Here is a 15,161-nt window from a genome sequence, read left to right as displayed (position 1 = left end):
ACGGAGACAATTATTTGAATTATTCACTTCTTTGAAAAATAGATATTTACTGATCTAACATATCAAACAAATATAAATCTTACCATATGGAACCTCATTCAGTCTGATGCTTGTCTGTCTTTCTCCTATCTGTACATGTAGGGTGTTTCTACAGTCAATGATGCTTAGAGAAGTTTGGATGGAGGTATTCAGTAATGGTGTGTTGATACAACAATCTAAGGCCGTACAGGATGTTGGTATAGAACATACCACACCACTTCCGGATATATCTGGTACACTAACATCATTAACACATTCTAAAAATGATACAAGCATTTACTGTAAATTCAAAAATTAATTCAATATTGTGATTCATTGATCATTTGCAAAAATGTAAAGTCTAATTAATTTTAACAGACTTTTTGTAAGAAAATCACTCCAGAAGTTATTTCAAACCTAATAATGTTGTATTTTTCAATAAATTCTGAATTTACAGTAAGTGATGGTGTTTTGATGCAACAATCCGGGGTCCATTCTTTCTTATAAATCTGGTGTGCTAATATCATTGATGCATTCATTCCCAGAGCACAGCTCACAAAAGTGAATCCCTGTCCTATCTATAAAGTTTGATCACATCAACATTACACACTCCCATTAGGTACACATTTCCTTTATATGATGTTCCAATAGAAAAAGTACATTTTGTTATCATATATCAGGGCTAACATATTTGGTATAACCCTCATATAAGCCAGTTAGTAACTGTATATTATCCAAAAACATGTAACAACAACTATTGCAATTTCCTTATTTAACAATAAATGGATATCTTTCGATTATTTTGATTGTTTGGTTGCTGCCTTATTGCTGTTTATCCCACTTTTCCATTTATTCATACTATAGTTTTATGCATACTCTTGGATATATCTGTAGCTAAATTGTGTTTTAAAAGTTAAATCCTGTTGAACAATGATATAGTAATATTACCAGAATTCCAGCCATCATCAGTAATCATAAACTGATTGGTAATATTATAACACTGTTGATCAGACAAGAACCTGGATAGTCCTAACTCTTCTCTAAGCTGGAGAACTGCCCACTGTGGAAGGCTATCTGTTCCAACTGGTCTGGTTAAGTAGTTTTCTGACAACCATTTAGTCAATGAGAAATCTAAAGAAATAAATGCATGATGGGTTTAGCTTTAAACAGATATAATAGTGATCAATACAACTTAAGTAAATAATGAATCACTATCGAGTTCATGCACTTTCCTGTCTCCTTTACATTTTCTTTGTTAAAGTTATTTTTGTCACAGTAAGATCCAATTGTTCAATGTATATATGTGCATGTCCCAAGACAGGAGCCTGTAATTCAGTGGTTGTCGTTTGTTGATATGTTAAATATTTGTTTTTTGTTAAAAAAAATTACATAAATTAGACTGTTAGTGATCTCATTTGAATTGTTTACATTTGTCATTTCAGGGCCTTTTATAGCTGACTATGAGTTATGGGCTTTGTTCAATGTTGAAGGTACGGTGACCTATAGTTGTTAATTTCTGTGTAATTTGGTCGTGTGTGGAGAGTTGTCTCATTGCCAATCATACCACATCTTCTTTTTTATATTTACTTATACAGATTGACCTCTGGTAAACCAGTGAAACTCATTCATAAAAAAAAACACCTCAAGATTGGTGTATGTTTAATACCATTAGAGATCAGTGTCAGTTCAAGCAGCTAATTAAAAAAAAAATATTTGCAACTGTTGCATTGTTAAGAGGAAACAAGAAATGCTGCAAACAAATTTTTCAATCAGAATTTAAAAAGTATGATCCAATTTTAAAAATATGATAACAGTGTGATAAAAAAATAACAGTAATACACCAACCTTTGCCTGCCGACCAATCACACTTTGTTTGTGGCAGTTTGACATTACTTAGTACAGATGTACTAAACACACAAGGTCCAGTTGTTTCAAAACAAATTTGTAGATCAAGATTCACAAGGTAACTGTCTTCTGATTCTAGGTTATGTACTGAAAAACTTGAAAACAAAAATAAAAGTTTGGTATAGTAATTTCACTAACAAGGCATTTCCAGGGTGATATAAAATAATGTTAACATTTTTTTCAACTTTCAAGACAAAATAATTAATAATTGTAATTTTTCGCTTTTTTTACTGAAGGTATTCTAGAAAACATGTCACTGCTTCTTAAATAATATTTTTACAGTTCAAAGTTGAATTTTTCAATAAATAAATTGTTAAATATATCCATACTGCTCATGTAATAGATCTCATAAAATAATGGCACTTACTCTGCTCTGAGAACTCCTAACAAGTTCAATTGTTCTTGAGTTCCTGTAACAAATAATAAAATTAATTCTCATTCCTTAGTAGAAATAGGTAACCCCAAAACAAACAAATACTCTCTTGCTTAAAAATGGTACCAGATTTTACAGTCAACAAGTCAAATCAAAATATTTATTGAAGCACTTTTAACAAATGATTTATCCAGAGTCAACACCAGTTATTGAAACCTGTAATTTCTGCTTGGTAAAAATGAACTAAATTTTGTTTACATTTTTTCTGTTGATATTATTTGTGCAAATCATATTTATAACTGTAACATGTAAAATATTTTGCAATGAGTCCTTCAAAACAAATCAATGTCGGTATAGGTTTTAGCATACACTGTTCATTCTGCAAAATTAATAAACTTCAAAAAGCCTGATAAAATATTTATTACAAAACCATACCCCATGTATAGTTAAGAAGTGACACATCCTTAGTGAGTCTTTCTAGCTGTATCGTCAGTTTCTGTTGGCAGTGGTCTATTGACAAAGAAGCCATTAAAGTCTTTCCTACTTTATCTACATCAATACAACAGTCCACAGTAGAACATGTGTAGTCCAAGTAACAACTCAATGGGTCTGTCAGGTCACTAAGACTAACATTCCTAGTACATACTAAAAGTATACAGCTTCATTAGTATTGTTGCCATGGTAAACAACTAGGTGAATCTTGTGTATTTTCACTGAAAACTTGCATGTTTTATAAAAATCATTGTATTATGATGGTTATGTATCTGGCCTCTTGCCAGATAAGGGCTCATGATTGGTTAAATAACATAATGTCTAATGTCTAATGTCATATGGAAATTTGGTTCTTCAAAAATATTTAACAGCTTGAGTTTTTGTTATTGTTTTTTTCTTTTAAAATATATCTAAAGTTTATCCTACTGTATGGGTCAAAAAGCTTTGGAAATGGACACCACTGCTTAAATTCATTAAAACTTTATTTCAAGTCCGAGAGATAACAGCCCACTAATTCAATACTTAGAACACACATAAAACATTTTTTGTATGTTTGCCAAAAATCTTACAGTTATTCCAGCCTTGTTGTGAAGGTGTATAAGGATTACTGGATCGACTACATGCTGGCGATTTAAGGTAGTATGATAATCCTAGGTACTGGAATAGTTTGGAGGCCATGTTGTCTGAGAGCTGTGATGATGGAGGTATCATGTGATCTGTCATCCAATCAGACAAGGAGAAATCTACAAGTAGAAACCATAAAATGTGTATCCATATTAGCATTGAATGACTTTTTTTATATTAAAAATGTTAACAAATATGTTGTAATGAATTATTTTAAACCTTATTCACTGCATTTTAGCTGATGCATTGTTAATTATCTATTGATCTTTATTTTTGATTCTGCTTTGGAAAAATCTAATGAGTAATAACTTGAGTTAACTTTGAAGAAAATATCTAGAATAACATCACAACAACAAATATTGACAAAGTCAGAAAAATACCACAGAAAATAAAAGAACAAGACCCATGAGAACAAGGGTACAAACAACATAAAAGTGCCAAGTTAAATGTGAAAGAACAAGAATAATCAAAGAGCTGAAGAGCTCTGAAGGGAAAAGACGGCCATTGTTCCAATTTTTAGGGGGGTATCTTTTGATATTCTACATACAAAGAATGAGCAAAAGAACAGCTAGAACATATAGAAAGGCTGACAATAATGAAACTAATTGTTGTTTATTGTTATTACATTTCCTTAGTCAAGAATTCATCATAGAGACAATTTGGACCAATGAGATCTGCACCTTCTTAATCAAAACATTTGATTTAAGTTGGGAGTTAATTATCTAAAATTCAATTGAATTTAACAACTACTACATTATATTTAAAATTTTAATTATGTACAACTGAACGGCAGGCTAAGACTATTCTCAATTTTTTGTGACAATATTCTCAAGAAAGTGAGGACTGAAAAATCTATTCAGTTTTAATTTTCCATTGATAAAGTTCCCAGTTGCAATTGCAACTCTCATCACAGGGATACATAGATAATAATACATGGCAAAATCCGTATCATATGTCGTATCATCCCGAGAACTTTACAGAAACAATGAAAACTGCCGTTTCTCTCCCCAATCTCATGTATCCCCATTGACATTGTTTACCGCGAAAGTTGACCTACATATTATCTGATTATAGCCTCAGATTCAAGCATTTCATGTTGGTGTGTGAATCATCTACACTACAGCAAACATCATTAGGTTTATATTTAACAAGTACGGATTTTAAATTAGTATACAAGTACTGTGAATGATTTTTATAATGATTCTGAATAAAGGATATCCCTGTGTAGTGTGGCATTCCAACAATGACGTCACTAGGTTAGATATATTTAGAATATTTCGTAATACTAATTTTTCCAGACTGTAAAAGAAACATATATAGTGTAAGGGAAAGCTCAATATACGATAATTTCATGATAAACAGAAGGAAAATGTGTAAAAAATGTATTTAAGTCAAATTCTCCTTGTCATCAATTTCAGTATGACATTTTGAGGGGGTTTCCAAACTATCAAAACAAAATGATTGACGTGAGGGAATGATACTCTGGCCAACCCCATTAGGGAATTGACGGCTTGAAGCCGTCTTTCCCCAAAAACTAAAGACAGGGAATTAGGAATTTCCTTTAAGGTCAAGTTACAGTAAATGGGCTATATCACAGATTTCAGTAAAATTTGGCATACAACTCTGGCTCGATGAACTCCAACTGAAAATCGAAAAAATAATGCATTTATCTCAATTATCATTTGAAATATTACTGATTAAATTCTTACAAAATGGGTGAACATTTGTATAGAAAGCACATTAAATCGGCAAAAAACATTCTAAAATTTGTCTTAAAATCGCCAAATCTCTAATTCTACTCCATAGATTTTTCTTTCAAAACTACATAAATTTCCGAAGGTTTTAGAAGGTTTTCGCCAATTTTATGTGCTTTCTGTACAAATATTCACCCATATTAAAAGAAATCAATCTGCAATATTTCAGATAATAAAAGAGATAAATGTATTATTTTTTCGATTTTCAGTTGTAGTTCAACGAGCCAAGGTTGTATGCAAAATTTTAGCAAAATCTGCAACATAGCCGATTATCCAGTATAACATAGTTCTTTTTTTACTTACTCGCCACACTGAACCCTGTATCCCAGTCACATTGTAGGACTGGTAGCAACACATTGTCTAGTATAACATAGTTTTGTTCACAAGATTCCTGACTCTCTGTACAAACTGATACATTCATGGACATCATGTAGGAATGCTCTTCACTTATCTTTTCTATGGCATACCTGCAGAAAAGTCACAGTATATTTTTTCATTTTGTCTGTTATGAAGACACTTTGCATGTGCACATGGGTAAAAATCAATAAAGGTTTCATTGTATATTAAATTTGATTAAAACCTATACCTGTCAACAACAATTAAGCAATCAGAATTTTATTGTATCAACCTGACTACTACTGTTGACTTCAGTCCAGCAAATCAGATTTTGTGTGAGATATGAATACCATCATTTCAATTTTTGAATCAATGTATATTTTCTGTCATACAAGTGAGAGGTTTAGCTTTCTATAAACCAGGTTCAATCCACCATTTTCTACATAAGAAAATGCCTGTACCAAGTCAGGAATATGACAGATGTTATTTATTAGTTTAATGTGTTATATCATTTGATTTTGCCATTTGATTAGGGACTTTCTGTTTTAAATTTTATCCAGAGTTCAGTATTTTTGTGATTTTACTTTTTGAATAAAAATACCACAATAATATGAAGGCACACATATAAGCAAACATTAGTTTCCTTGAATCAACATTCATTTAACAGACACATTGCATGTTCAACACTACCACAATTTCTTTTGTAGTTTTTATTCAAATAAAAACTTAATTTTTCTTATCACATTAAATGACTAATACTCACGAGACAGTAACTACTCCTGCTATAGAAAACTGGCTCAACTTTCCTACAACATAAATCACTTCATAATAAAATATTAAATTTTCAAAGCAAAAAAATCTATTTTCAATTATATAACAAGCACATGTAAATACCTAATAGTAATATTCAACAATGTTAAACCAAGCAAAAAGCAGAACATCTAAAGAAGCTTTGATATTTTGTTAACCTTAACCTTATTTATTAGTACCATGACTTTTTATTCTAATTTGCAAATATTGAAACAAAACAAAGATTTCTTATCATAAGATTGAAAATACATTCTTATTCTTATTCTTTTACATATACTTTAAAAGTACAGTTGAAAAATATTGTTAAAAAAAATCCAAAGAATCTGTGCAATGGGAGATAACTTTATAATTGTTTGTAATTCAGGGGAGATAATTAAACTGGAATATCAAACTTTCTTAATATTTGATGGTTAAATTCTGTCAAAAATAAATAAACAAATAACATGAGGTTTCAAATATTTATTTTCATGTGTTTTGAATAATGGATTTCTGATTTTCAGTAACATTCTTAACCCTTTCAACGCTACACAAAAAAAATAAAAAAATGGCTGCTGCTGCTGCATTTTTTTTGTGTTCATTCATTAGAACAGTATATTCCTTTTCAGACTGCTGTATCTTTTTTATTATAAGAGATACAGAAAAAGTTATTGCATGAAAAATGCTCAGGAGAGTATGAACTGTAATGTTAGGCAGTTATTTCAGTAAAATTTTTATCAGGTTACCTGCATTTTAAGGTAATTAACAGGTAAAAGGTGTAATTTGTTACATTTGTGTTGAATTTTGAATAAAAACTACTTTTCGTCTTCATCTATTTTGTTTTTTTTATCTGCCATATAATAAAGAAGACACCAATTGCTCGATTCCGTAGCGTATTGCACCATACACAACGTATTATGTAATCATGGCACAAATCAGTGGCTCCGTCCTCAAAATTTTCAGTCAACCTCCGTTTTCCCCCCTTTTTCTACGTCTCGTAATGGTCGATCAAATCATATTTCCCACATGAATTGAATGTAATAAACACATTGAGATAACAAGAAACCTTTTAACTAATTCTCGTCATCAGTTTCGCCATAGAAATGCTGAAATATTTCCATATTTACAGCTTCGTTTCCAATTTCTGCCATTTGCATTTGTCAAAATATTTGTTTTTATTTTCCTTCAATTTTCCTTCTACTGCATGATTTTACAATAAAAATTGCCGGGATTTCAAGCGCAAATGAGACCTTGCATATCCTCGATTCATACAAGGAAAAATTAGAGAGGACCCGAATGAAAACCGAATGGTTTAAGAGTCCTTATGAAAAATCCTTTGTCATCACGGCATATGCCGCGAATAGCAGTGGCGGATGGCGTATGTCATCGCGGCATATGCCGTGTATAGCGTTGAAAGGGTTTAAACACATTCTTCAAAAAGACTCACCAAATTCATACTTGGCCAAAGATATATTGTGGATGAAGTTATCTATTCCAACACTGACCACAAACTGACATGGGTCCACTATAACTCTGGTCTGGAAGTCTCTGTCTAACTGGACAGCATGTAGACAACACTCCATGCCAGTACAAAGGGAGGTAATCTGACAGGGAATTCCAACATCATGTGTCAACGTCCAGGATACAGTAGTGTTAAGAGGACAGGCTGAAATTCATTTTTAATCATATAACTGTTGCTGAATTCTAAAATGCCTATCACAATTTAAATGTGAAGTTTAAAAATTCGTTTGGAAATGATGTATGACTACATAGATGTTATCATCATTTAAATCTCTTCAACAATAAATGAAGATCTAAGAAAAAATGCGACAGAATCCTGAATTTAATTATTTTTTCTTATAAGTTTTATTGTAAATTTGTCTAAGCTAAGTTAAGACAATTGTGTTGGACAAGAAAACATATGAGACTCAATGTATTGAATATTTTTACTTGAATTCAGATTCATCTATTTCCAAATACCAACATCCTAGATCAGAATAGTCATAATATTTGAACAACTAGAGGCTCTAAAGAGCCTGTGTCGCTCACCTTGGTACAAATGTATATGTGAATATTAAACAAAGGAAGCAGATAGATTCATGACAAAATTGTGTTTTGGTGATGGTGATGTGTTTGTGCATCTTACTTTACTGAACATTCTTGCTGCTTACAATTATCTCTATCTATAATAATCTTGGCCCAGAAGTTTCAGTGGAAAATGTTAGTAAAAATTTACAAATTTTATGAAAATTGTTAAAAATTGACTATAAAAGACAATAACTCCTTAGGGGGTCAATTGACCATTTTGGTCATGTTGACTTATTTTTAGATCTTACTTTGCTGTACATTATTACTGTTTACAGTTTATCTCTATCTATAATAATATTCAAGATAATAACAAAAAACAGCAAAATTTCCTTAAAATTACCAATTTAGGGGCAGCAACCCAACAACCGGTTGTCGGATCCATCTGAAAATTTCAGGGCAGATAGATTTTGACCTGATAAACAATTTAACTCCGTCAGATTTGCTCTAAATGCTTTGATTTTTGAGTTATAAGCCAAAAACTGCATTTTACCCCTATGTTCTATTTTTAGCTGTGGCGGACATCTTGGTTGGATGGCCAGGTCACAGGACACAATTTTTAAACTACATACCCCAAAGATGATTGCAGCCAAGTTTGGATTAATTTAGCCCAGTAGTTTCAGAGGAGAAGATTTTTGTAAAAGTTAACAACGACGGACGACGGACGCAAAGTGATGAGAAAAGCTCACTTGGCCCTTCGGGCCAGGTGAGCTAAAATAGGTAAAACCTGCCAAAACCTTTCTTGTATATTAATGTCCATAGCAGATTAAAAATTTACAATGATTTACAGAACAATGCAATAGTATGATTTAAAAATCCAAAGATGTGTAAAATTGGAAATTCTATAAAACACAACCAAAGGAGTACAATAATTGAATAAAATATAAATTGTACCATCAGTCCAGACAGTCTGGTTGAACATGGCCGTATTCTTCCCACACTCCTCCTGCTGTAGATATGGTGAGATTCCAAGTTTCTCAAACAATAATGATTTGCCAAAATCTGGTAAAGAAGCATAGGGATCCATGCCATTGTGTGAAGCTTTCCAGTTTCTTAGTGAAAAGTCTGAAATGAAAACATGAATAAAAGTAACACTTTACTAAATTTGGGCATTCAACGCACTTTAATTAAACATTTGATCTAAAATTGTATTATTATTTTTGGAGTTAAAGTAACTTAATTTGTTACACACCTAAATATAAATCTAGTTTTTATACTTACTTACTATTATTGGGTTTAAAAAAAAACATCCAGATTAATTGCTCTGCTTGAAAAAAATTGAGGCAACTATTTTTTTTTTCCCCATCAACATTTCACCATAAAAATTGTTTGTTCCATCTACAACTTGAGTTAGTCTCAATTGAAAACTTTTATTTGCGTGTGAAAAATGTAACATAGTTTATCCATGTCTAGGGAAGAACTCAAATTGATTAAGCATTTTGTGAGTTATTTATTTTAATAGTAATATAATTCATGATTTTAACTACTAAGATTATAAGCACATTAGACAATAGGCAAACTTACAACATAACTGAACATTAGTCTTCAGGAAATATTCTCCACTCCAAAATTCTAGTTTTTATTCAAATTTCTTACAAATTAAACTTACTAGCAATATAGTAACTGTTGTCCATAACACATAAGTCTTTAGGTAATCTGGTTTTGTTAAGAACTATAGTTGTATTACAGGGTTGACCATCTTCAAAACATTCACTCATATTGAGGCTCACAACATAAATTCTCTCCCCTGGTAAATCATCTATAGTGAAGGACATATGGAACACACCAACTAACCATAAATCTTCTTTCTGGCCTAAAAATCCAATATAAACAATGTCAGGAATAAATATCAGTAATTGTATGACATACATGTAGGACATTAAGTGCCACATGTGAAACAGGATCTGCTTACCTTCTAAGAGCAAATGAAATCATCCCCAGTTTTCGGTGGGGTTAAAGTTGCTCAGTCTTAAGTTTTCTATTTTGTGTTTTGTGTACTATTCAGAGGCGGATTTAAGGGGGGGCCAGGGGGCCCGCCCCCCCCCCCCCCCCCTTTTTGGGAAAAAATTTGGTTGCTTATATAGGGAATCATTGAAGCATGACTGGAGCGGGCCCCTTCTTAGGTCAGTCAGTGGGCCCCCACTTATGTAAATTTCTGGATCCGCCACTGCTATTGTTTGTCTATTGGTCTTTTTTTATTTTAGCCAAAGCGGTGTCTGTTTATTTTCAACATATGAGTTTGAATGTCCTTCTGGAATCTTTTGCATCTCTTGACATCTTAGACAATAGAAATTGCTGTGACATAGTCCTAGCTGTGCTAACAAGACACTTTTAAAATTTACTACAATCCATCAATCAGATTTTTATATATAACATTTTTATGTAATACCTACCCCATTTGTAGTTAGTGAGGGAGATGTTTCTTCGGAACTTCTCTATGCCTACTATCAACTCGTATGAACATGGATCAATATGTAGGTAAAATCCAAAGGACCTTGGAATGAAATCCATATCGACACAACACTCAATACTGGTACAGTCATCCATCAGGTGACAGGAAGTAGGATCAGGAATGCTGGGCAATGAGACTGATTTGATGCACGCTAAAAAAAGATTTATAAAACCATTTTTTTTAATTTATTCATGAATTCACCTTTCATCCAAATAATATAATTCTGCCACAATTCATCTACAATATTCTGTTTATGCCCTTTTTTAATTTTGACACTTTTTGGTACATGTTTGTATATGAAATCTTGGGTATGCCTAATGTAGTTAATCCTAGAAAAATTTGAGAATGTATCATTTTTCCTTTTATTACACAACACTTTATAGAAGCAGACTTTTTGCAAACCCATATTTCTTTCATATATTAAAAGTCACCAAAAGCATTGTACCTTCAGTGATTGTATATCCCAGATGTTTATATAGTCAATACAATTTGACTGAAGGAATAGCAAGGTTGCAAAACAAAATAATCTAACTTTCCTCCAACCTTAGAATACACTATCATGCACTGAAATAGAAGCTAATCATGTAACAAACCTATCGGAGTACATATCAACCCTCAGCATGTCCTCTGTGAATACTTACCTTTATTCCATCCATTAGTACTAGGTGTATATGTGTTGTCACTACGTCTACACTGTTGAGTATTGAGATATGAAGAGATAGTTAAGTCATTGAGTAAGTATGATATCATCCAGTCCTCTAACTTGGCTCCTGGTGCTAGGCCATACTCGTTGTACCAGTTGGACAAAGAGAACCCTGTAGTTATAAAGTATAAAATTCACAAAAAGTGAAGTCTGCAGCTTAATTTGTTGCTGCCAAAATCAAATTTGGTTTTAAATTTGTTATTTCAAGGCCTTTTAAAAGTTGACTATGCTGTATGGGCTTTACTCATTGTTCATTTGTTAAAATTAATTGTTTTTCTTTGTCAGAAAAACCCGAGACAATAAAAGTTAAATAATTGTCTAGGGTAGTTTCAAATTCTTCTAGTCCAACAACAAGAATATAATTACCTGAGGGTATAGAATGACTTGACCAGTCACAATGTTGTTTAGGTAGTTTGGTATTCTTTAATACTGTGAACTTTTTGTCACTGTCACACTGTGGAATGTTAGTCTCGTAGCAGAACATCACCTCTATATTAACCAAGTACATCCTTTCTGTCTGTAAGTCCTCTATATTGTACCTATCAACCAAAAAAATTAAAGATCCTTAGTGAGACACAGTTTCCAAAAGCAACTTAAAATGACTTTTTCCTTGCTTCTTTTTTTTTTTTTTCTTTTATCTCTCTTTAAATTGAATTAATCCAAGCTGCATAAAAAAGACTGGAAACATTTTCTAAAACATAAAGAAAATTTCACAAAAAAGTCAAAAAGCTACAAAAAGAAGTGAGAGTTTAGATCTAAGAAAAACAAATATACTAGAACAAATGGTGAAATATACAACTGTTCATCTTTCCTCTTTTATTTAGTACTATGAATTAGCTAAAGATTTTGTAAAAGATATTTTCTAATATATCTTAATCCAAAAGACATGTTTGATGAAAGCATGTTCAAGTTTTTTCTTACCTATGTGATGAATCATTTTTATCTTTTGATAGATATACTATTTTTTGTTTTAATGTGAAATGAATGCATTCTATTAAGATGGAGAAAAATAGTAAAATCTTTTCTACTTTGATATAATGTGAATTCTAATATCTAATACAATTAACTTTCCTTACACATCCAACCAAGTTCCATCCAAAAAAATATAAATTTTTTACTGACCATCCCATTCAAATGAGATAATATTTAAAAGGTTCTTAGTTCATATACATATAAAACAAGAATGTATCCCTAGTACACGGATGCCCCATCCGCATTATCCTTTTCTATGTTCAGTGGACCGTGAAAATGGGGTAAAAACTCTAATTTGGCATTAAAATTAGAAAGATCATATCATTAGGAACATGTATAATAAGTTTCAAATTAATTGGACTTCAACTTCATCAAAAACTACCTCGACCAAAAACTTTAACCTGAAGCTGGACGAACGGACGGACGGACGGACACACAGACCAGAAAACATAATGCCCATAAATGGGGCATAAAAAACTTTTAACCTCACAAATATTACACTTACCTTACTCTGACAATGCCTTGCATGCTGAAATAATTATCTTCACCTGAAAAAAAAAATAAAACAATCTAAAGTATAGGAATTTCTAAAATTGTCTCTTTAGGTGATCACCCTGTTTTCAAAATCCCTTCTGTGGATACCATGTCTGTATTAATAGAACAGCCCTAATTAACTTTGACAATCTCTTATGTTGTCTTGTGTTGTCTTGTGGTAGCATTATAGCCCTCGTTCTGAGAGACCTGACCAAAGACAAATCATTTTTTTATTTTTAGAGGTTTTTTTCTAGAGAACTTGAGGCATCCAAATTAGATCACATATCTTCAAGTTGGATGTTAGCTTGAGAGCTAACATACTAAATAGTATAAGACTACAATAGCATACTCATTCAAAGGGACTCTTGTCTTTTATAAATCAGAACTCCAATTCAATTAGATCTTAAAGCAAATGTTTTATCTTGAATACGTCTAACCGATATCCACTAAAAGTTTATCATCTATTACTGTGAAAGTACTTTAATTCGTGGGTATCAATTTTCGTGGTTTCAGGAATATTTACATGTTCGTGGGTTTTTAAATTCGTGGATTTAAGTTTTCTAAAAAAAAAATGAAAAATTGAAGCCTTAGAAACGACGATTACACTTAGTCTGGATTGAAGGAAATTGCTAAGTAAACAGTGACCCGTATAAATCGTAGTGTCAACACTTATTAACTCAAGGTAAAGTGATCAACAGATTAAAGACCATCAAATGTGTTAATTAGGCCATAAACATGTCACCTAAAGAAAACAGTAACATAATCAAATGCTATAAACATATCTTGAAATGTAAAATATTTCTTATCAAAATCAAGCCCAACATAAAATTATTATTTCCCATAGGTACGAGAACTGTGAGGATATAAAATGAACACTTTATCATACTAGCATATCAATACCGGAAATCTGACTTCCATCGATCAAAAATATTGTATGAGTATTAAAAGATAAAAGTTGTACAGTTTAGGTTATTTAAGATTAAATGGATATAATCCTGCATGCAGTTGTACAGTAGTTCATAGTTCATTTGCCCTGTGACTACTATTATAGTATTCTCAGATTTGGCGTTTTTTCAATATATTCTCTAGATCATTACAGTAGTCAAACTTACATCTACATGGATATCTTTCCATGACTTGATTTTGGTTGTTTTATTTCGTTGGACACTTAAATTCGTGGATAAAGTCACCCACGAAAACCACGAAAATTGGTACCCCACGAATAAAAGTACTTTCACAGTATTCCCCCCACAAATGGTTGGAATCCCTACTCAGCTTACCCCATTTAAAGTCATTTAATGTTCTGTTATACATAGTCTTCTCTATACCAATACTGAGTCTGTTCTCACAGGGATCCAGTTGGAACATTACTTCAAATGTTTGTTGTAAGAACTGGTTATAGCTACAACAGGTCAGACCAGTACAGATATCTGAGATGTGACAGGCTAACTCTGGTTTCAAGGTTGGCAAGGTCAGGTTCATTGAACAATCTGAAAGTAATTAAAATAGAATACAGTACTTTTGATTATAATGCCAAAAGGTTTATCTTCTGTTTTATTGTTATCCACTGAACCAAATACTGAAGAAAATTTGAAAAACAAAACATTCCAGCAAAAATCATTGAAAAAAACAGACCATCTTAAGTCTTATATTTATTAAACTTTTTAAAAACATTACACTTCAGATAAAGAGCTCCAACACTATATCAAAGTGGCATTTGGTTTCTCATATATCTGGTACAAACTTTTGAGTCATCTTCAGGCTTACATAACTATTAAAAGAGGAAAGGAGGTAACAACTTATATGGCATACATCAAACAGATTTCTTCCTCATTTTATGACATACTTTGATAGGGCATCTCTGGCTTTATGTTAGACAACTACCTGTACTAACCATATCCTTACCGTGTGACCATCCGTTATTATAAGGGACAACTACCTGTACTAACCATATCCTTACCGTGTGACCATCCGTTATTATAAGGGACAACTACCTGTACTAACCATATCCTTACCGTGTGACCATCCATTATTATAAGGGACAACTACCTGAACTGACCATATCCTTACCTTGTGACCATCCATTATTATAAGGGACAACTACCTGTACTGACCATATCCTTACCT

The 15,161-nt window shown here is 32.1% G+C and overlaps 1 protein-coding gene across 1 annotated transcript in view; it reads right to left on the bottom strand.

Annotated features, from left to right (window-relative positions):
- The window catches only part of LOC139483021 (uncharacterized), a 136,689-nt gene that overhangs the window by 68,644 nt on the left and 52,884 nt on the right, over nucleotides 1-15,161 (bottom strand). The window contains exons 54-69 of the mRNA XM_071267050.1: nucleotides 14,315-14,524; nucleotides 13,006-13,048; nucleotides 11,895-12,067; nucleotides 11,467-11,640; nucleotides 10,767-10,976; nucleotides 9,983-10,186; nucleotides 9,268-9,438; nucleotides 7,736-7,954; nucleotides 6,266-6,308; nucleotides 5,470-5,633; nucleotides 3,358-3,531; nucleotides 2,732-2,941; nucleotides 2,291-2,333; nucleotides 1,864-2,018; nucleotides 967-1,149; nucleotides 84-296 (exon numbers count right to left, since the gene is read on the bottom strand). Coding sequence (XP_071123151.1) covers nucleotides 84-296; nucleotides 967-1,149; nucleotides 1,864-2,018; nucleotides 2,291-2,333; nucleotides 2,732-2,941; nucleotides 3,358-3,531; nucleotides 5,470-5,633; nucleotides 6,266-6,308; nucleotides 7,736-7,954; nucleotides 9,268-9,438; nucleotides 9,983-10,186; nucleotides 10,767-10,976; nucleotides 11,467-11,640; nucleotides 11,895-12,067; nucleotides 13,006-13,048; nucleotides 14,315-14,524 — 2,589 coding nt within the window. The remainder of the gene's footprint in view (nucleotides 1-83; nucleotides 297-966; nucleotides 1,150-1,863; nucleotides 2,019-2,290; nucleotides 2,334-2,731; nucleotides 2,942-3,357; nucleotides 3,532-5,469; nucleotides 5,634-6,265; nucleotides 6,309-7,735; nucleotides 7,955-9,267; nucleotides 9,439-9,982; nucleotides 10,187-10,766; nucleotides 10,977-11,466; nucleotides 11,641-11,894; nucleotides 12,068-13,005; nucleotides 13,049-14,314; nucleotides 14,525-15,161) is intronic.

The sequence above is a fragment of the Mytilus edulis genome, chromosome 7 (assembly GCF_963676685.1).
Source record: "Mytilus edulis chromosome 7, xbMytEdul2.2, whole genome shotgun sequence".
Taxonomy (NCBI): domain Eukaryota; kingdom Metazoa; phylum Mollusca; class Bivalvia; order Mytilida; family Mytilidae; genus Mytilus; species Mytilus edulis.
This window is presented reverse-complemented; position numbering and strand designations above follow the sequence as displayed.